The sequence below is a fragment of the Dermacentor silvarum genome, chromosome 10 (genome assembly GCF_013339745.2).
Source record: "Dermacentor silvarum isolate Dsil-2018 chromosome 10, BIME_Dsil_1.4, whole genome shotgun sequence".
Classification (NCBI taxonomy): Eukaryota; Metazoa; Arthropoda; class Arachnida; order Ixodida; family Ixodidae; genus Dermacentor; species Dermacentor silvarum.
In genome coordinates this window covers 48,303,517-48,326,722 of record NC_051163.1, presented here as the reverse complement: position 1 = coordinate 48,326,722, position 23,206 = coordinate 48,303,517, and the positions used below count along the sequence as shown (strand labels likewise).

Below are 23,206 nucleotides of genomic sequence, written 5' to 3'. Positions count from 1 at the left end.
GCTGTTTTTTTCCCCCTACCGTCGACCGGTCCGTCCCACCTCCTCTTCAGGTCGGGCGTACTTAATGTTGCCGCTCTCCTACTCTTGTTGCGATAGTGGCGGCAAGTAAACGTGTTGCAGCCCTACGAAAGCACAGCAGCCGGCAACGACCACTAGCAGTCCTCTATGTTGGGCCTTTCGGTTCGGCTGACCGCGTCGTACGGGCGACCGCTGGCGCGAGTCGCAATACATTCCCAGCCTGACAATTTGGCAAATTTTAGAGATTTCTAAAGCGAGCGTGAAGCTTAGGCACAAGAGAAAGCTGCGATTAGGCCTTTCGTTTAGTTTGAAGGATACGCACTTAGTCTTCAATTTCTCAAAGAAAAGTGACGTCTTCAGTTGGCCGATAAAGCGTGAGCTTCAAAGATGCCGCATACAGAACTGGCCACCATCGCCTGCATATTCGCAGTCTTGGCAGCCTTGCACGGGGCGTCCGCTTTGGTTATCTGTACGCCCAGCCCACAGTCGTCCAACATCGGCGACCGTGCCACCTGTCCCTTCACGATGATCACGGACGTGGACCCAGCCCGGATCCTTCGGAGTGCCCGTCACCAAGTGCAACTGCCTGGGCAGTCGCTGTAGTGACGTGGGCGACTACCGCTGTCAAGAGGTGAGGAGCACGTTCCGCGTGGCGTACCGCGTCGGCGGTGGAACCTCGTCGGAGTTGACCAACAAGACGGTGGAACTGACCACGTCGTGCGTGTGCGTCGTCAACAGTCGGCGCCGGAGCGCTGTGGGGCGGCAAGCGAACCGCAGGTGGAGATCCCAATAAGCCGCGGTTCAAGTAGTGTCGGTTGAGTCGTGATTTAGCGTCGAAGCGTGTGTTTCTACGATTTGTCACTTTTTGTCGCTAAGAAGTTTATGTGCATGCCTCCGTGTTTCGTGCACGGATTGTCGCCACCGTGGCAACCTTTGAAGAAATAATTGTGACCTTGTTCAATGCTGCATTGCTGTGTGTGAAAGTGATCGAAAGTCGAAGACTAAAATTTTACCTCGACCTTTTTTCTATGTTGCGAGAGAAGTTGTCTTTTGCTGCCATTTCTTTATATTTCTTACGTTTATTTTAGCTTTTTATTTTTTTTCCGGCCAAGAGATGCGGGGTTGGAATCAAAGAGAATAGATGCGTTGTCCTCATTATGGGGATAAACAGCAATGTCTCCGCGACTCTGTTGGTGTATTTGATGATATTATTTCTTAATATTGGCCCACGTGTTTGCAAGTAGTGCGCGCAGATATTTCGCGCAGCACAATCAATGATATGTACAGTTCTGGGCGAATGAAACGCTATACTGGGACCGCAAGGTGGCGGACACTTTATGCTCCATGCAGAACACTAAGTGATCGCCGAGTGAATTCTTCGCCTTCATCGTATAACCACTATTAGTCAGCTTGGTGTTCCCAGCGCTCAGCTGTGCTCAAAAAGCACCGGCAGCCACGCGGTCCGAGTGTCGCCTTTCAATCACTGAACGCTGTTCTAATGGTTTCACACAGTCCCGTAATAGTCGCTAAACAGCCATTACATTTTCATGCGGAGGACAAGGTTACGGATTCAAATTTCACAACGACGGTCGTATTTTCATGCAAACGCAATGCGACATCAAATCGTACGCCAAGATTTTCGTGCCCGTTAGCAGCCCCAGACAGTGGAGTGTTCTGTAGCAATCCTTCATCTAGTGCATCCCTTAAGTAACCTGCTTTGGAACCTGAATTGCGAATAAAAATCAGTCGCTTTCAAATATACCGCCATATTGCAGCATGAAAGTTTAATTTTTAGGCATATGCTTGTAACGTGCTCCTGCATTGAATGCTAAACAAAGTCGGTGACCCGCTTCACGTTCCACGCCAGAAACAAGTTTTGCTGCAGTACATATGTTTCTGACGTAACTACGCTACACAAAGCTTACGTGAAAATAAAGTGGATAATTTTATATCCCTTCGGTGTGTGAGTCCGTGATTTTTTGCGTCCGTAAACGATCAAGATCGTGTTTCAAGGGACACTAAAGAAAAATGTAAATCTCCAGCTATACTAAAATAATAAGCTTCTGTAATAACGAATTATTCATTATTCGCACCGAGGTCAGAGCTTTCGCGCCACCTATCGTGGATATAGTACCTCTCTCTGTGAAGCGTGGCGCGACGTCAGGGCACCGGGAGGATGCCGGGCCGATGCCGAAGGCAGGTGGTTCGCGGAACTCCACCGAGGAGAGTTGACAGAGGTTGATTCGCAGATAGCGGCAGAGGAGGTGACGTGCGGATTACATCATGGCCTCAGTTTTGGCGCGGGCGATTCAAATTGAGGAGCAGTAGCAGGGCCTTCCCTGGCAGTTTTTTAACCAACAAGATCAGATATTGGCGCCCAAATAACGCTGCTAGATTTCTTGACCAGATCTATTGCATTAACCCAACTTCATATTTTCCTTTATTGCCCCTTAAGGGCTGACATACATACTTTTCACATACTGTATGAGTCAAGCGCAATATTTCATGCACAATACAGAAACGATAGAGTTTTGAGCCATACAGCCGAGAAAGCCAACTATACGTGCCTTGTTAATGAATATAAACGCAGTATTATTGATTATTATCTCTTACATCACTCAGCAGTTTTCACAGGGAGCTCCTGGGTGACAATTTTGTTTCGTTTTTGATTTCTTTATTCGACAACTGAATCACAACTCTGCAGTTGTCGAAACTGAAATATGCGAAAGGAAATCACAAAGCAATCCTTAAGAAAGCGAGGAGCAAGCTCCTGTACCTTTCATACTATGGCACGCAAGTAAAACTTCACAAAACTGAGAAAGAAATAGCCAAAAAGGTTACGTAACAATATATATAGGAAGTTCTTCGCAAGATGGTCTAGTAGTCATGAAAGATTCTAGGATAACGGCTGCTTTGCGCGTGCGAACCCGGACAGCAACCGGGAAGTAATCGGGAAGGCTTGCAGAGATGTATCTGATGCTAGAGGAAGGTTTAGCTCCGGCGCTCCTATCTAAATACATGAGTAAGAAAAAAATTGTTTATCTCGGCCACCGCTACACCGAATTTGATGAGGTTGCTTGCATTCAAATGTCGAAATATAATGACTGTAAGAAGCAACATTAAGATTTAGGTCAATATATTTATAATAATTCTTTGAAATTGGTAAATTAAAGAAGAAATGATACTGTCACATTTAGAACTCCGCAATTCGGCAATGGAGAATAGTCCGACAATTTTGTAAACTGCGCCTAATGACACTTCTAAAGCCAACAAAATCCGTTTATTATACAGCACTAAAACATACGCCATTCTTATGGGAGAGGACTTTTTCAAATCCCTCGTGAACATTGAAACAAATTCTTATGTTATCAATTATTATATAAAATGTATCCGCGGTAGGTGATCTAACGCATGCAGCTTTGCGAATTGTGACACCTGTTTTGGATGCAGAATTAGGAATGTGTAAGCTTTGTGCTTCTATTCGTTTGAAACATAGCAATTTGCGGCAATCTTCCCTCAAAACGTTCGAGCCGTAAAGGAACATTCTGTTTAATGTACTCACTATAATCAAACTTCGACTCCCAAAAGCAACAAACTTAATCCAAATTAGTACAGGGGACGTTGCACAAACTTGTTTCTGCGTTTCCTTTTTTAAATAGCGGCATCGAAGTTGTCCCCGAGCTAGACCTGCATAAGCAAATCACGCTTCTAGAAAAGCAGGAAAGGCACTCGTGCCTTGAGGTGAGCAAAAAAAGACGCAAGAACAAATGAAGCTGATATCGACGCCACTTTGACATTATCACAGTGGCACTACCCTGGACTGTTAATGTTTTAGCTTGGTTAGTAAATTCCCCCTTTCACATTGCCAAAAAGTTTCACTCTTACCGCGAGCAGACGTTTTGTACGCTAGAAAAGACCCTAGAAAGATAGACGGTTGGCTCCGCCGCCTTGGAATTTGCGCGACATCTCGCGTGACCAAATTGAGTTGGACGCTTTCTGTGGGGTCTAGTTAAGTGTTTATCGGTAAAAAAATGGACTACGTCTGGTGTTCGAAGATCCAAAGACGGAACTTGCGAAGTTTTGAGAACTTTTACTCCAACACAACGGTCTAAATGGGGAAAAAAAGAAGAAAGCCTTTGCTAAGCGTGACTTCACCCTGACGTATACCGGTATTGGGGTGTTGGAGCGTAATTCCAAGATGACAATTTGACTGTAATTTTTCTCTTGTAAAGATTGACCGGTTACCGCGAAATCATCGAGAGGGAAGCCTTCAAGGATACCTTACTTACCTCTACTGATTCAGTTTTACTTTAGTGTCCCTTTAACAAGAAATGCCTGGATCAACTCAAACTCGGCAATTTGAGGTTAAGCTGTATAACAAAGTTTTGCTGTCGCTTCCCAGTGAACATTCGAAGTCAGTCAGTTTGGTTAATACAACACCTGGATCCTTTAAATCTCGTCAGTGTTACTTATAGGTGCGCCTAATGTTTCAGAGTAATGACCACAATAGCTATCTGCTTTCATATATCGCTTGGTATACTCGAAAAAAGCACCCCCCTAAAATTATCACAACAAAGATAATTATGGAGGCAACGAGCAACCATGATAAATTCGACAAAAGACTATTTTCCCGGCCTCGTTACTCAGCGGCTACGGTGTTGTTGTGCTGAGCCCAAATTCACGGTTTGAGAACCAGCTACGGTGAATACACTGCATTTGTTGGAGCACTGCAGAGCGGCTTGATTGCCGAGCTTTGAGTGCCCGTTAAAGCGCCATTGTTGAGAAGCGCTAGATAAGTTTACAGTGACAAATTATTATTTTTGAGATTGATAAAGTATTTTTTGAGAAGTCTATTTTTATTGTTACACAGCTAACAGAATGACTATTTGAAGATAAACCAAAGATCAATCTATGATTTCTTGAATTTCACGCCTAAATTTAACCGCCGGTTCGTCAGTGTGGCGTCATGTATTTTGAAGTAGTTTTGTTTGTATGTGGGCAATTAATAATTGCTTAGTTCTGACCATCAAGGCGAAACTTGAAACCTTTTTCAAGGGTTATTCTAAATATTTTTTTTCTCTTTTTTGTTATTACCTCTGCCATCGACACACCTTTCATATTAGATTGGTCGCCCATTCTCAGCGGTAAAGCGGCCTTAATAAACACGAGGATGGATAAGATTCGAACTTGATAGAAGTAAACAAATTGATGACCTGATTGATAACGCTCTTCTACAGGGGATATATGCGACCGGTCAGGTCACTGGCCGCTATAATCGTTATCATTTGCAGCAGCAGTCAGGGCCACGCCAACAAAACCTTAATTCATTGGCCTTGTATTTGCAGGTTAGTGCTAAGTGCCCTCTTCAGCGGCCCCTGGTGATTTGGCATTTCCCGGGGCCTACCTGCACCTTCAGGGTTGCCGATGGACAAGTCGCCTGGTGATGAATGGTGCTCGTCGACGCTGATGTATATTACGTGTAGCCAGCAGGCCTCATTCCTGGAGTTGTTTAAGAAAGCGCCGTGCGCCATGATTACCAACAGCAGTTGCAGCCAGCGAACATCTAATTAAGCACAGTCCTTTTATCTGATGCTTGGTAATGACTTTATTTCCGTTTCGTCTTCTTTCTCTTGTTGCTTTGTCACGGCTGCTGCTGAGCTATTGAAGTGCTAGCGGATATTTATGTGCATTTGCCAAGCGACAGACCTCGCTTTGCAAAACAGCTGAGTTTTTATTTTGTCTGAGCAATACATGCGATGCATGTGAACCACGATTTGCCACATTACTGCCACGAAATCATCACAAAGCTAAAATGAGGCACCATGAAAGTAATGGCAGCGCTTACACTTCATTCAAAAATCAGCAATGTCTAGATATAATGTGCTAATCATTCCCACTGGAAAGAAGATTGTGCTGCCATTCTGAGGCAGATTGGGGAAGCAAATTTCTGCCCTGTTTCTCCTTGAGGACTCAGAGATTCTGTTCACCTCACAGCCTGATTTCCAAAGAAAAGCTATACATTTCGCGCTTTCTTACAAGCAATACAAAACTCAGACTACCTTTTCAAGAAACGCACCGGGCGGGAATTCGAAATTCCCATATTAGATATACTGGGTATGGGCGCTAGTGAATGGTCCTCCCGAAACCCAATGGCGCAATGAAACGTGAGAACTCCTCGCGGGACCCCACATGGGTCCGATAAATGGAGCAGCAATGATCCATCCCAGGCGTTCACTCGTGGTCGGGACAAAGCGAGAGCGCAGCACGTTGGCACCCGAAAGATGGTGAACTGTGCCGGAGTCAGGCGGATCCCACTTCAAATGAGGCGATATGTATGAGAAGTACTAATTGACAGTGTACAAAAAATTCTATATTGAAACGGCCATGCCTTGAAGAAGGAAAAAAAAGGCGGTCTTATATTTATAGAGAAATAAACTAAAGCTCGAGAGACGAATAGCAAGGTATACCGTGTTGCCACTGAACCAAATCAGTGCATCTAAGCATAGTTATGGCTCTTGTCTTTTCTTATAGTTTTTGTACCTTCTCAGTATTCGTGGATCTGCTTTCACTTGCCGATCTCAAGTGTTCCTTATCTGATAACAAATGATCTGTTAAGCACTTTGACGCTACGAGCCTTCGACACAACCATGACAGTTCATGTGAATTCACTGCCTCTCTCGCCCCGCAAATTACTAGTCTCAACGATATATACTTTTGTGTGATGTAGCTGAGGAGCGTAAATTTCATGTATCGTGTATTCATGACGTGCACGGCTCGTGTCAACTGAAGACTCGTCATTTCATCTGGACTACCGTCAGCTAGGCTCTCCAAATTTAATAAGATACCCACCGCCATTCAAGCAACATGACCATTCATACAACACGACATGACCATTCATGCAACATGACCTTCGCACTTCAGACAGAAAAATTCACACTTTCTGCAGCGGCGACATACTGGACACAGCCTCATCGAATTTAGGATCTAGACGAAGTGCTTGAAAACTTTTGCTCACTTCTCATCAAAGGTGTTTCTCAATGTATGGGAGAAGACCCCGATAAGCTGATGAGATTTAAGTCGTCTCTGTTCTGTCCGCATGTCGCACAATACCTCGATTCATATTTCTTGATTTAGATTGTTTTGTCTACAAGATAATAAAAAAAACGAAATGACTTGGACAAGAACAATAAGCTTGTCGTTTATTCCGAGTCTCTTCAGCATTGGCGTACATTTCTTGCAATAACGCATATTAAAGTATGTCATATTTTCGCTGCTCAACACAGGCAAAATCAGGCTCTATGCATTATAGCAGTGCAGATTTAGAATGTAGCATTAATAAGATATGATAGGAAATACAATTTCGTCGCTGAATAATTTAGTTTCTTTTACCACAGCCAATCATGCTTTACACGCTAGCCCTCAGCTCTCAAAGCTTTATCGACCTTAATGTTTTGAAAAACTCCACAATAGGGCTCAAAAAAGTTCTTCTTGTCCATATCTGATGCTATCTATGACAAAATGACATCTTGCTTTCCAGCTATTAGCATACAGAACAATCTTCCATATCAGATGAACACATATCCACCTCTTCCTATGTCCAAGAAGTCATTAAGAAAACTATATTTTAGAACGGATACATTTTTAAACTATAGAGCGCTTGTTTAACACTGCACCATTGTGATGTTCTTTACCTCGATGTCTAAAGTGCCAGTTTGGTTGGGCATTGTGTATTTATGCTATTTTTCTTCCATATCACTAGCGTAAGTTATTGCACATATTTTTATATTATGTTTATTTGTTCGTATATTACTGCGCATGGATCTTACGGGAGCATTTTGTTCACATTGGTATCGTGTCCTTCACATATGTGTATCTTTAGCCTATCTGATCATTAGTAAATAAAAATTTTATTTTATTTTATTTTATTTTATGAGTGGCTGGCACCCAACATTGTCCAAGAAGAAATGGTTGCCATATATAGAATAGTTGCTAGCTCAAGCGTTGTTGTACAAATAATCTCGCACTATATAATTCGAGATGGGTAATGCTAGAATATATATATATATATATATATATATATATATATTGTAAGCAGCAGCACAGCTGTTGTCTCGTCGCCTTTATTTGGCTGAGCCACGCGCTGAACGAAAGACGACAGCGCACAGTGATGATGATTATGTACAGGTGAAGAAGATGAAGGATTAATATTTTGCTCACACTAATTACCCCCTCGCGCGAAAGCGGCCAACCTGGCCGCTGGTTATAGCGGTGCGGTACGTCGTTGGAAGGGCTTTAGGCGCGAAACGTGGACAATTTCTGTGCCACGGTAGCGGCCATCGGAAGGCGTGACAACGGGAGTGACGCGGTAGTTCACTGGCGAAGTTTGCTCTACAACAGTGTAGGGCCCTATAAAACGCGACTGAAACTTGTCGCACAGGCCAGGAACTCGAGTGGGTGTCCACAATAACACTTCATCGCCGGGGCTGAACTGAACGACGCGGTGAAATGCATCGTAGCGAGTCTTCCTATCCTGTTGACTTGCCTCGGTGTTGAGGCGGGCGCGATGGCGACACGCGGCAAGGCGAGATATTAACTGCTCACTCAATGACGCCGACGATTTCACGGGGGCATCAAAAAAAGAGACGTCGAGGAGAGAGGTCGGTTGACGCCGTAAACTAGAAAGAATGGTGAGTAGCCAGTAGTGCGCTGTGCAGCGGTGTTGTAGGCAAAAGTCACGAATGGCAGGATGGTATCCCAGTTGGTGTGGTCAGCGTTGATGTACATGGAGATCATGTCAGAGAGAGTTCGATGGAAGCGCTCTGTGAGGCCATTAGTCTGAGGATGGTAGCTGGTAGTCGTCTTATGGATGGTGTTGCATGTGCGGAGGACGTCCTCGAGTAGCTTCGACAGAAACGCCTTGCCACGGTCACTCAAAAGGACGCGTGGCGCTCCATGTCGTAGAAAGATGGCTTCCAGGAAGAAAGTCGCAATCTCCTCCGCGGATCCTGAAGGCAGCGCAGCTGTTTCGGCGTACCTGGTCAAGTGGTCAACTGCAGTGACGACCCATCTCTTGCCGCTAGCTGATAATGGCAGCGGTCCGTAGAGGTCAATCCCGATGACTGCGAATGGAGCGTCAGGACAGGGAAGCGGTTGCAGCAGTCCAGCCGGAGGTGAAGTGGGCCGTTTGCGGTGCTGACAGAGCGAGCAAGACGCGACGTATTTCGCTACGCAGGTGGCAAGTCCAGGCCAGGAAAAACGACTGCGGATGCGTTCATAGGTCTTGTGAAAGCCGAGATGTCCAGCCGTGGGATCATCATGAAATGTCTTCAATATCTGTTCCCTGAGTGATCGAGGAGCGACAGGAACCCAACGCTGTCCTTCGGGGTGGAAGACATACCGGTAGAGGATTGATTTTTCACACTTGAAGTTCTGTAACTGGCGACGGGCTCGCGCGTTAGGAGGACGAGATGAGCCGTGAAGGCGTTCCATAATTGAGTGGCAGTAAGCAGTCGTCGCGTTGGTGGGACGCGAACGTCTCAGGGTGGAAAGAAGGAAGACCGTTGAGAGCGGCGAGTGAAAGAACTGCAGAGGACGCGTTTACAGGCTCGGTGACGGATGGAGGCTGGCCGGGAACGTCGGACTGCGGTGGTAACGGACAGCGGCTGAGAGCATCTGCATCGTTGTGTTTCTTGCCGGATTTGTACGTGACGTCGAAGTCATATTCTTGCAGACGAAGTATCCAGCGACCTAAACGGCCAGATAAATTCTTTAACGTCGGCAACCAGCATAAGCCTGGTGGTCGGTCACGACCGTAAAGTGGCGGCCGTGTAAATACGGTCGGAATTTTTGGATGGCCCAAACAACGGCGAGGCACTCCTGCTCAGTGATTGTATAATTTTCTCGGCCGATGTTAAGCGTCCGACTTGCGTATGCGACCACGCGTTCCTCAAAACGTTGTTGTTGCAAAAGAACAGCGCCGATTCCATGGCCGCTGGCATCAGTATGGAGTAGAGTGGGTGCGGACTCATCGAAATGACAAAGCACTGGCTCAGACGTGAGGGCACGCTTTAAAGTGTCAAAAGCCGCTTGGCACTCGTCTGACCATACGTATGGAGTTCCTGAAGGGATGAGTCGGTGAAGCGGAGCCGCGATGGTAGCGAAGTCACGTATGAAGCGCCGGAAGTAAGAAGCCAGGCCAAGAAAGCTGCGAAGTTCTTTGGAGCGTTGGGGCCTCGGAAAGCGGAGGACGGCGGTAATCTTTTCGGGGTCAGGCCGAATGCCGTCTTTGCTTACGAGGTGGCCCAGTACTTTAATAGTCTTGCTGGCAAAGTGGCACTTTTTGGTATTCAGCTGAAGACCAGCAGCAGAGAGACACGTCAGAACTTCATCGAGGCGCTGCAAGTGGAGCTGGAAGGTTGAAGAAAATATGACTATATCATCAAGGTAGCACAAACAAGACTTCCACTTAAGGCCCCGCAGAACAGTGTCCATCATTCGTTCGAAGGTTGCTGGTGCATTGCAGAGGCCAAAAGGCATGACGTTAAATTCGTACAGTCCATCTGGTGTTGCAAAGGCAGTTTTTTCCTTGTCGGCCTCATGCATCGGAATTTGCCAATAACCCGAGCGTAAGTCAAGACTGGAAAAGTATTCCGCGCCTTGCAATGTAATCTAAGGCGTCGTCAATGCGAGGCAAAGGATATACGTCTTTTCGGGTTATTTTGTTCAAGGCACGGTAATCAACACAAAATCGCACTGAGCCATCTTTCTTGCGCACCAAAACGACGGGTGACGACCAAGGGCTGGCGGAGGGGCGGATGATATTTCGCTCGAGCATGTCGGCAACGTGCTTGTCGATTATCTCGCGTTCGGCGGAAGAAACGCGATATGGTCGACGGCGGACAATAGAACTTCCATCGACGTGTATGCGATGAGTTGCCGCTGAAGTCTGTCCCAAGAGAGGTGAGTGTACGTCGAAGGAAGATTTATGTTTCGACAAAAAGGCCAGTAGTTGATGTGCTTGCTGCGGGGTCAGATCCGTACTGATTGCGCTGGCGAGAGCAGTAGCAGGAGCAGCAGCTGTAGGTGGGCGTGGTTCTGCAGTACCAGTACTCGAAGCCATCACCGAGACAGGCTGTGTGTCCACACCGCAAACCACGACAGCACCTTTGGGAAGCAAAATCGGCTCATTTGTGACTTTGAGTACTGTGAGAAGGGCCGTGCCGTTGATGAATCGAACGAGACTCGACGCTAGTGCAATTCCTTTGGAGAGGCAACGGGCTGATGGGGTGACTAGAACATCGCCATTGTCAATTACGTCGGAAGCAATCACAAGAAGTTGCTCGTGGCCAGGTGGGACCACACAATCGGCTACGGTTCGCAGACGGTGGCGGGACTGAGGCCCCTTGTCGGTGTCATCGGTCTCGCGCATGTGGACAAGGCGCTGTCGGCAAGAGATGAAAGCGGCAGCGGCAGAAAGAAAGTCCCAACCAAGAATGAGCATATAAGCGCAGGAAGGCAGCACTGCGAACGGAATATGGTGGCGAATCCCATCAATAAAAACTCGAACGGTACACTGTGCCGATGGCCGTATCGTAAGGTTATTCGCGCTACGTAAAGGAGTGCCATGGTAAGGTGTAGTGACCTTGCGTAGACGAGAGCACAAATCGGCATGAATAATAGAAATAGCGGCTCCCGTATCAACTAATGCTCGAACAGGCACACCTTCAGCATACACTAATAACAAATTGGCCGGCTCTCAGGAGGTGTTGTTTGTCCGAGCGATGCAGCTTCCCTCCAAAAACTGCACCATCTAGTTTTCCGAGTGGTAGTCGGTATGGGTGACTGGCTGGAGAGGCGATGTTGAGCGTCGGAGAGGGGAAGGAGAGCGGCGGCGTCCTGGACGGTAGTTTCGAGGAGCGTCGGATGGAGCGGGTGGGGAGAAGGAACGTGTTGAAGGGCGGCGCTGGTATTGGCTCGGAAAGGACACCAGATCCCTCTCGTAAGCATCGTAGCCGCGGCGTTCATCCTGCTGGCGCTTTCGACAAAACCGCGAGATGTGGCCTCGAATGCCACAGTAATAACAGATTGGGCGGGAGGAGCGCCAGGGGGCGTAAAATGCAGGTACAGGTGCACGTGGTGTAAAGGCTGCGATGTCGTTCCGAGGAACCGGAAGGGCACGCTGAGCGACGGAAGGCTGCATGGCAGCAACTTGGGCGTACGTGAGTGGCGGATTTGGTGGTGTCGGAGGGTCAGGGCGTACAGCGGAAACCAAGGAAGACAGCTCGTCTTTGATGATGTCTCGTAGCCCAGTGGACGTAGAGTGAGCTGGAGGAACAGCAGAGCACGACAGGCCTTGTGCTTGAAGCTCTTCGCGGATCAGAGCCCGAATCAACGTGCGCAAATCGGCATCCGAAGAAGGTCGCGTGTCACAGACGTCTGGCTGTAACCGGATGGCTTGTAGGGTATCCAGATGCTGGCAGGTCGCGATGACATCGTCTACGGTGGTGGGGTTTTTAACTGCTAGGGCGTTAAACGCAACGTGTCCAATGCCTTTTAAAATGTGTCGAACGCGATCGGTCTCGCTCATTGCCGAGTCGACGCGGCGGCAAAGGGAAAGGACGTCTTCAATGTACGAAGTGTACGTCTCCCCTGGTTGTTGCATGCGCGCATCGAGCTGCCGCTTTGAAACTTCAGAACGGATGGATGGCGTTCCAAAAATCTTCCTGACTTGGTGCTGGAAGGTGGTCCAATCGGGCAAGGCCCTCTCGTGGTTAAAGAACCACGTCTTCGCGACATGGGACAGGTAGAAGGCGACGTGGCGAAGTTTCTGAGTGTCGTCCCAGTGGTTGTACTCACTCACCCGGTCATAGTTTTCCAGCCAGTCCTCGACGTCGTCGCGCGGGAGACCAGAGAATATAGTGGGGTCTGCTGCGGGGCGGTAACGGTCCATACGGAGGCGGCTGGTTGGGGGGCAGCGGGGGTGATGCCGGAGGCTCCGGGTTGCGGTACTTGGGTCATGGCAGTGGACAGGCGGAGCAAACGGCGACCCGAACGAAGCTCCAGTGGAACTCGACGGCGTAGAGGTCTAGGGGATCGAAAGCAATCTCCACCACTTTGTAAGGCAGCGGCACAGCTGTTGTCTCGTCGCCTTTATTTGGCTGAGCCACGCGCTGAACAAAGACGACGCGCACAGTGATGATGATTATGTACAGGTGAAGAAGATGAAGGATTAATATTTTGCTCACAATATATATATATATATATATATATATATATATATATATATATATATATATATATATATATAAGGAGAAGACATGGAACCGAGGGGCTCGATTTTATTAATGATATCATAGGAAGGCAACAAACACAGACACCAAGGGAAACACAGGGACACAGACTTAGTTTCCCCTGTTTTGTCCCTGGTGTCTATGTGATTGAATGAATGTCTGTTGTTGAATGGCGCAAGGGCCAGTTATGGCCAAAGAGCGCCATGCCAGTGTTAATAAGTTTGCAGTGGAGCAATGAGTTTGACGACGTAGATGAGACGAGGCTGCAAAGGGGCCTAAAATAATTCCTGTAAAGTGCAAAGTGTAAAATCTATAGATAATAAGATTGTGGCAATGGCTAATGAGGTGCACTATGAACATGTAGAATGCATTGCGAAGGAATGATACGATTTACAAAATGTGACAGATCCAAGAATTGGCCAGAAGCACGAGTGCCTAACAGACCCCTTGAAACACAAGGGCCTGGAGTCATGTGCTATAATAAACTATCACAGCTACACCCTCTGGAGAGAGGATGCGCTAAGAACGTATTGGGCTAATGACATGTAGCACAACATCATTCTAGAAATCGAGGACTGCTTTGGCATTAAAAAGCAGTTCTTCACCAATAAACATCATGGGATGAAGAGGGATATTGTAGCGGTATGCTACAGGAAAATGTTTCCTTCTCTCGGTTTCGGCTTCCCGACACTCCAAGAGGACGTGGAGGATGGTCAGCCTCTCACAACATCTACCACAGGTTGGTGGTTCATCACCAGTCAGGAAAAAACTGTGGGTGCCGTACGTGTGTCCTATTCTGAGACGACAGAATAGGACGTCAGTTCGTCGTGTTTTCGTTACAGGGAGGGGGGGGGGGGGCAGAAACCTATCTCTGGTTTAATCAAGTAAAGCTTATCTGTTTCAACATCCCACAAGCGTTGCCAGTGTCTTCGCAGTTTCATTCGCAGGAATGGTTTCAAGTCTGTTACAGGCCCAGCAGCTGTAGGGTTGATGCGGGTGATGTGACTGATGTGGCCATTTAGTCGGCAAGAACATTGCCCTCGATGCCTCTATGCCCAGGCACCCAGCATATGATGACAGGTTGGTTAGATGGATATGCTCGACACAGAACAGAATAGAGCTCAATGAGTACAGGATTTTTCTGGTTACAGGATGACTTCAAGGCTTTCACGACACTTTGAGAGTCTGTAAATATGATAGTCCTTCGAAGTTTTGATTTCTTTATATGCTTTGCAACTGAAAATAGTGCGTAGGTCTCAGCTTCCCAAAGATTTCAGCCAATGGTCAGCGGTATATGTGCATTTCCTATTATAGACCGATTTGCTTTGCGCAGGGGGACTTGCGGGAACACCGGAGCGCGCGGCTCGCTCAGCGCCGACGTAAGCACCTTCGTACGCATTGCGCGCCAGCGCGACTTGACCCGAAGGTAAATTCGTTCGTTCTGAACAAAAACTGCTCGCCTGCTTAGTTCTCATTTAACAACCGCGAACATCGCACATCGCAGATGAATGTTCGATAAAGAAGAACAGACAAGCAGGCGTTTTCTTTTTTTTTTTTCGCGACACATTTCGCGGGGCAACGTAAAATGCACCCGGCGCCGTAGCAGGAACGCGAAGGAAACGGCGCTTGCAGTGCTTTCTGCACTAGCGCAGTGCACCTTCAATTGGTCTCCGCACCTTGTGAAGCTCTAGGTGACTTGCAATGTCTAACCAAGAACAGGCAAGTCTCTAACTCAACCCCTTAGTCCATGCAGCAAGTATTCAAGGATCTTCAGCCAAGTTATCAGTTTATTCCATAAAGCGAACAGCAGTCGCTGAGATATAACGAAACGCAATTTCCGTCAGCGGTTCAGCTAGCCCTCACTCCCGTCTCAGAAGCTGCTGTAGATAGGTAACTTCAATGTACTTACACACTACCGAGAAATATACCGCGTACGAAATGCTCTTCCTTTCGTCTTATAGCCGTTTCGATAAGGTTAGCGGCTATTCGCTATAGCAACTGCATAAAAAGCGTGCTTACTTTTCATTCTCTTGGAAGCGGAAAAAAAGTTGCCCTGCTGTCCCTTCCCGTGCTCGTCAACCGCAGAGCCGCGCGGAAACGTCTTGTGGCCTTTCTTCTGTTTTTCCTAGATCGCTGGAGCCACTGGCCGATGCAGAAACAAAATGTTGCAGCGCACAATAGAAGGCAAGGCCGTGCACGTGTGCAGAGGTGCAAAGAGCGGCAGAAGCAGACGAACGGAATGGCAGCCGAAGCGATAAGAGCGATAGTGCCGCCCATTGGCGCAACATGTGAAGCGACTAAATAATGATATAGCATGCAAATAAAAAAGAAAATAGACATGTAAAGACATTTATTTCTTCATATAATTCTATGCCTTTCCTTTATTGCTATGTAGGTTGAAATTATAGAGCCGCATTTGCAAAAGTTACTCAATTTTCCTTTGGCTACCAGTGTCATTGCGACGCTTTATTGCCGATACCGAAACTAGCCCGACTGTCCACCGCCTGGCCGAAAGAGCTAAAGACGGGAGGATAACAGGAATAACAGCCAGTATAATTTTACCGGACATAAACGTCACAATATGGTAGCGCTGCACTGCGGTTAACAGACTGGATGTAGCCTCCGATATCGGCATTCAGCTTCTGGAGCATGCAGTTTGCAAAAGCATGACCTTCGAGATTCAATTTCGTTACTCAGGAGAAGACGTAGCTGGAAAGAAGGCAAATATTTATTATCACTTATTAAGTTTAAGGTTCCTAGTTGACCTATCTTTATTTTTAAAGAATACGCGGGGATTTTAGCATAGCCATGCGCGAACGTTTGCCGGTGGACGCCAGCCAATCAGCGCGCAGGCCACGGAGCACCTTCTGCTTGCAATGGCCGATGGACTAGGGGCTGCTACGAGACCTACTGAGCACAAATTCGTGATCACCGTCCATATACACGCTTCCTGTGGCGTCAAGTGTCGTGTTTTCGATAAGATGTGACCTTATCTTGAATCGGTGGAACTACATTTCCTCGTAGCGTAAGGAATAAAGACGACAAACGGGGTGATGCCTGGCGTGCTACAGCACCCAGAGCTTCGGCCTCAGGGCAACAGACGTACTGCTTGCACGCCTAACATATACGGCCATGCTACGTAAACAACTTGCACCACTCCACCAACTCATTCTTATAAATCAATGAGTTGTGTGCCCATGCAATCACTTATGCGGTCCACGCTGCCGTACTTCTCTTCGACCTCCGCTAAGGCCAACACAGGAATCACATGCAGTTTTGAAAATAAAGGCACTATTAGCAGAGACTGCAGGCCCCGCGTTTATTAGACACCAAACATTTATGTATAATTTTAGCAGAGTAGTGGAGGGGAGGTATCGGCCATCAACAAGGGCGAGATCCAAAACAAAAGAAAGGAAAAAAAAAAGGGTCGCGACCGACGGGCTTAGAACATGTCAAAAAGTTCCTTGACAACCACGATTTTAAGGTGGAGCAGTTGTAGCCTATCTACTTGATACATCAATTATGGGTTCGACTCCCAATGTTAACATTTGCAATTTATTTATACTGTAAGAACCGTTATGAATATCCCATTTCTCTAGATTATCTTGAACTAGGCATGCTGAAATTAACGGCTGGCAGCTCAGCTTTAGAGAAGGCAGCGCTTGCTTTTACCGCAAACGGCTGCAAAAAAATTATTACGCTGTTCCCGCTTCCGCTATGGCGGAAATTCAGTCTACTATTATGAGCGGGTGTACCATAGGACAGTCGGCCACTGTATAATACCGGTGTCACGGGAGAAATATTCGACTGGAATTGAGCCCGATCTGGAATATTGCCCCCGTGACATCGGTATACGGTGGCAGACATTCTGATGGTACTCCTGTTCATCATAGTAGACTGGATTCCCGCCATAGCACAAACGGGAACAACGTAATATTTTAAACATTCCACTGCAATCGATCCCGATCTGGAGGCGAAAGGCAAAAACGCCCGTGTGCTTGCTTGCCTTGTAGCGCACGTTAAAGAACCCCATGTGGTAGGAATTAATCCAGAGCCCTCTACTACGGCGTGCCTCATAATCGGAACTGGTTTTGGCACGTGAAACCACAGAAAGAAGAAGAAGAGCCCGATCGAGGAGGAGGAAGCAACTTTATTAAGAAAACTTTCAAGGCGTTTTAGGTGGCCGCTTGTCTGCGGCGACCTCTTCCGCCCAGGCAACAATTTCTTTTTGTAGCTTTTCTTCAGGAGACCGTATTAGGGTCTCCGATGTCTTTTCAGAGGGAGCTGGCAGAAACTCTCTGGGTGGGGGAAGATCCTCGCATTCCCAGAGGATGTGTCTTTGGTTTGTTATGGCATTTTTGTCGCAGTTTTGGCATATTTGGCCAACCTCCCCATCTGTGAAGATCGGTAAGCGATGAGGAGTGATAAGGCTGTTAGTTTGAATTCGGCGGAGGATAGTGGCCTGCGCTCTCGTAAGGTTACTGTGTGGTATTGGGTATATTCTCCTGTTCTCTTTGTTGGTGAGTTCGCTGTAGGAAGTCACTACCTCTCCCATCGGGGTGTCTGGTTCCAAGGAGAGCGCGACCCGGTTTGTTAACCCTCGGGCCACTTTATGCGCTTCTTCGTTGCCGGGATTTCACGAGTGAGCGGGGACCCAGACAAGATTGTTTTTTGTTCTGTCTTTCTGAGTGAAGTTTTTCAAGATCTTGGCGGTATTTAGTCCCACACTACCCCTCATAAAGCTGAGAATAGCGCTCTTAGAGTCGCTCAGGACAGTATGGGTAGTTGTGTTCATGATGGCCAGCGCTATGGCCACTTGTTCGGCCTCTTTGATTGATGCGGCTCTGGTTGAGGCCACATTTACGATTCTAGATTTTCCGTCCATGGCACTCAGGGTGTATGTGTTGTTTCCCTGGTTGGTGGCATCGACAAAGACCGCGGTTTGGTCTTGCTCGTGCTTTTCGCGTAGTTTGTCTGCCCTGGCTTTTCTCCTGCCATCGTGCCTGCCCACCAGGGTGTTTTTGGGTATTGGCTTGATTATTAGGTAATATCTGATTGTGGGAGGTAGTGGTGCTCTGCCTCCCGTGGTGTATATGGGTTTAATGTTCACTCTACTCAGGATGTGTAGTCCCGTCATCTTTTCTGATAGCCGTATTATTGGTGCTGTTTTGTGTGCTTCGATCAGCTGCTCTAGGGTGTTGTGCATTCCAAGTTGGAGGAGCTTCTAGGTGCTGGTATAAACAAGCAAACCTAGTGCCCATTTGAACGCTTCTCGAATTATAACTTCTATTTTAGCTTTGTCTGATTTCCTGAGATGATAATAGGGGAAGGAGTAGACCATGCGGATGATTAGGAATGCCTGAATCAACCTACACAAGTCCATCTCCTTCATTCTTCTGTGTCTGTTGGCCACTCGCCTGAGCAGTCCACAAATTTGTTTGGCGGTGTTCTGCAGTTTTGTGAGGGCCGCGGTATTCTGCGTGTTGCGTTGAATAAGCATGACCAGCACTCTAATGGTCAGAACCGGAGGAACCGGGTCGCTTTCCAAGACAATTTTGATCGGTGCCTGTTGTTGGGCGTCAGTGTCTGGCGTCTTTTTGGCTTTATTTCTAATGATTAGGAGTTCGGATTTCGTGAAGGAGCATGTTAGTCCGTTGTGTCTGACATACTCTTGCACATTTGCAACGCGTCGTTTATCGCGCCATCCGAGCCGCTGTTTGTCCAGATGGTAACATCGTCCGCGTATATGGCATGTTTGATGTGTTGTATCCTGTTTCGTTGTTGTGGTAGGTTCATCATGGTGATATTGAAGAGTAGGGGTGAGAGGACGGCACCTTGCGGGGTGCCTCTTGTCCCTAGAGTAAGCTTTTGACCACGCACTTCACCCAGTTGGATGGGTGCCGTTCTTTCTTTGAGAAAGTCGGAAATGTAGGCCGATCGAGATTGACCTCAATCGAAAATTCACCGTGTGTCCGGGGTACGAAAGAACGTCTCCATTTATTTCGAAGCAGCAAGTTTAGCAAACTCAAGATAACAACTCCACCTCACACCCATTTGTATCAGCGGGACATAGTCTATATCGTTTAGTGTCGTTTTAAAATAAACCACATTGTTATGCCAAACCGCATTGCAAGCCCTTCATTTTTTTTTTCTGGGTAAACCCACGACAGCTCGCATGGTTGATAAACTAATGTATTTACGCTATTAACGCTGATGGTACCGTTCTATTGTCACTTCGTGTGAGCCTTCCCAGTGTCTGCTGCCAGACGTGGAAGAAAGAAACCACAAGGCAAGAACCAAACAAGATGCCCACGCGGGAGGGTAACATGCATAGCGCGCGTGATTGCTCAACGGTGGCTCCGACTCCTTCGACTCAACTACCGCCTTCGCCGTCAAAGCAGAGACGGCTGTTTTTCCCTGCCGTCGACCGGTCCTGTCAGCCACTCCTCCAAGGTCGGGCGTACGTAATGTTGCCGTTCCCTTACCCTTGTTGCGATAGTGAGGCAAGTAAAACGTGTTGCAGCCCTACGAAAGCACAGCGGCCGGCAACGACCACTGGCAGTCCTCTATGTTGGATCTTTCGGTTCGGGTGACCGCGTTCTACGAGCGACCGCTGGCGCGAGTCGCAATACATTCGCAGCCTGACAATTTGGCAAACTTTTGAGATTTCTAAAGCGAGCGTGAAGCTTAGGCCGAAGAGAAAGCTGCGATTAGGTCTTTCGTTTAGTTTGAAGGAAACGCACTTAGCTTCAATTTCTCAAAGAACAGTGACGTCTTCAGTTGGCCGGTAAAGCGTGAGCTTCAAAGATGCCGCATACAGAAGTCGCCACCATCGCCTGCATATTCGCAGTCTTGGCAGCCTTGCACGGGGCGTCCGCTTTGGGTATCTGTACGCCCAGCCCAACATCGGCCAACATCGGCGACCGTGCCACCTGCCCCTTCACGATGACCACGGACGTGGACCCGGCCCGGATCCCTTCGGAGTTGCCCGTCACCAAGTGCAACTGCCCGGACAGTCGCTGTAGTGACGTGGGCGACTACCGCTGTCAAGAGGTGAGGAGCACGTTCCGCGTGGCGTACCGCGTCGGCGGTGGAACCTCGTCGGAGTTGACCAACAAGACGGTGGAACTGACCACGTCGTGCGTGTGCATCGTCAACAGGTCGGCCGGAGCGGTGTGGGGTGGCCAGCGAACCACAGGTGGAGATCCCCATAAGCCGGCGCGGTTCAAGTAGCGTCGGTTGAGTCGTGATTAAGCGTCAAAGCGTGTGTTTGTGCGATTTGTCGCGTTTTGTCGCTAAGAAGTTTATGTGCATGCCTCTGTGTTTCGTGCACGGATTGTCGCCGCCGCGAGAACCCTTGAAGAATGAATTGTGTCCTTGTTCAATGCTGCATTGCTGTGTGTGAAAGTGTTCGGCAAGTCGACGGCTAAAATTTCACCTTGATCTTTTTTTCTGCGTCAGCGAGAGAAGTTGTCTTTTGCTGCCATTTCTTTGTATTTCTTATTTTTGTTTTAGGTTTTTCGTTTTTTTTTCGGGGAAGAGGTGCGGCGTTGCCATCAAAGAGAATATATGCGTTTCTCTAGTTATGGGGATTAACAGCTGTTGGTATAATTGATGATGTTATTTTCTTAATATTTGGCCGACACGTTTGCAACTATAGTGCTCTTACCACACTGAAATATTTTGTGCATTACAGTCAATGAGATGTACAGTTCTGGGCGAATGAAATGCAATACTCGGGTCGCAAGGTAGCCGGCACATTTTGCTCCATCGCAGAGCACTAAGTGATCGCTGAGTGACCTTCATCGTATAACACTATTAGCCAGCTTGGTGTTCCCAGCGCTCAAGCTCAAAAAGCACCGGTAGCCACGCGGTCCGAGTGTTGCCTTTTAATCACTGAACCCTGTTCTAATGGTTTTACACAGTCCCGTAATAGTCGCTAAACAACAATGCCATTTTTATGCGGAGGACAAGGTAACGGATTCAATTTTCACAACGACGGCCGTATTTTAATGCGAGCGCAATGCGACTTCAAATCGTACGTCAAGATTTTGGTGCACCGTTAGCAGCCCCAGACAGTGAAGTGTTCCTGTAGCAATCCGTCATCTAGTGCATCCCTTATGTAACCTGCTTTGGAACTGAATTGCAACTCAAAATCAATCTCTTTGAAGTATTCCGCCATAATGCCGCATGCAAGTTTAATTTCTAGGCATATGCTTGTAATGTGCTCCTGCATTGACTGCCGAACAATGTCGGTGACCCGATTCACGTTTCACGCCAGAAATGAGTTTTGCTGCAGTACATATGTTCCTGACGTAACCGCGCTACACAACGCTTACGTGAAAATAAAGTGAATACTTTTATATCATTTTGGTGTGTGATGATGATGATGTATGGGGTTTTTTGGCGCAAGGGCCAGGGATGGCCAAAGAGCGCCAATTTCGGTGTGTGAGTCCGTGATTTTTTGAGTCGGTAAACGATGAAAATCGTGTTTCAAGGGACACTAAAGGAAAATGTAAATCTCCAGCTAGACTAAAATATTAGGCTTCTGTAATAACGAATTCATTATTTCGCACCGAGGACAGAGCTTTTGCGCAACCTGTCGTGAATATAGTACCTCTCTCATGTGAAGCGGGGCGTGACGTCAGGGCACCGGGAGGATGCCGGGACGATGCGGAAGGCAGGTGGTTCGCGGAACTCCACCGAGGACAGTTGACAGAGGTTGATTCGCAGATAGCTGCAGAGGGGGTGACGTGGGGATTATCATGGCCTCAGTTATGACGCGGGCGATTCAAATTGAGGAGCGGTAGCAGTGCGTTCCCTGGCAGTTTTCTAACCAACAAAATCAAACATTCGCGCCCAAAGAACGATGCTAGATTTCTTGACAGATCTATCGCATTAACCCAACTTCATATTTTCCTTTATTGGTTCTTAAGAGCTGACATACATACTTTTCACATACTTTACGAGTCAAGTGCAATATTTGATGCTCAGTACAGAAAGGATAGAGTTTTGAGCCATACAGCCAGGAAAGCCAACTATACGTGCCTTGTTTATGAAGATAAACGCAGTATTATCAATTATTATCTCTTACATCACTCAGCAGTTTTCATAGGGAGCTCTTGCATGGAAATTTCGTTTCGTTTTTGATTTCTTTATTCGACAATTGAATCACAATTCTACAATTGTCGAAGTTGAAATATGCGCAAGGATATCACAAAGCAATCGCTAAGAAAGCGAGCAGAAATTAAGCTCCTGTACCTTTCATACAAAGGCACGCAATGTAAAACTGCAAATTAAGGAAATGACGCAGTACGCATAAAATACATGCATTCACAAAACTGAGAAAGAAATAGTTAGAAAGGTAGCACAACAATATATATAGGAAGTTGGTCTTGGAGTACTGAAAGATTCTAGGATAACGGCTGCTTTGCACGTGCGAACCCGGACAGACTACCAGGAAGTAATCGGGGAGGCGTGCAGAGATGTACGTGGTGCTAGAGGAAGCTTTAGCTCAGGAGCGCGTACCTAAATACATGATTAAGGAAAAATAGTTTATCTCGGCAACCACTGAACCGAATTTGATGAGGTTGCTTGCATTTAAAATTCAACGTATAATGGCTGTACCAAGATTTCGATTTAGGTCAATAGTTTTATAAAAATCTTGGAAATCGGTAAAAAAGAACCGATACTGTCACATATAGAACTCCGCAATTCAGCAATGGAGAATAGCCCGACAATTTTGTAAACTGCACCTAATGACACTTCTAAAGCCAACAAAATTCGTTTATTATACAGCACTAAAACATACGCCATTCTTATCGGAAGAGGACTTTATCAAAGCCCTCTTGTAAACATTGAAACAATTTATTATGTTATAAATTATTCTATAAAATTTA

At 47.1% G+C, this 23,206-nt stretch overlaps 1 protein-coding gene across 2 annotated transcripts; it reads left to right on the top strand.

The window, feature by feature from the left end:
* Nucleotides 1-180: 180 nt before the first annotated feature.
* Nucleotides 181-21,675, top strand: LOC119466285 (uncharacterized). Of its 2 annotated transcripts, none has more exons than XM_049657312.1 (2): nucleotides 181-530; nucleotides 20,240-21,675. In XM_049657312.1, the coding sequence occupies exons 1-2, from the start codon at nucleotides 406-408 to the stop codon at nucleotides 20,538-20,540; spliced, it is 426 nt and encodes a 141-aa protein (XP_049513269.1). In that variant the 5' UTR covers nucleotides 181-405; the 3' UTR covers nucleotides 20,541-21,675. The 2 variants fall into 2 exon arrangements, with proteins under 2 accessions (XP_049513269.1, XP_037582691.1); XM_037726763.2 differs by having other exon boundaries at nucleotides 183-343; nucleotides 20,055-21,675.
* Nucleotides 21,676-23,206: the final 1,531 nt, after the last annotated feature.

Excerpts from the sequence above, each read along its gene's own strand:
- LOC119466285 (XM_049657312.1), top strand. The coding sequence starts at position 406 with ATGCCGCATACAGAACTGGCCACCATCGCCTGCATATTCGCAGTCTTG. Across the intron at positions 531-20,239 it reads AACATCGGCGACCGTGCCAC|CTGCCCCTTCACGATGACCA; the intron begins CTGTCCCTTCAC and ends CGACCGTGCCAC.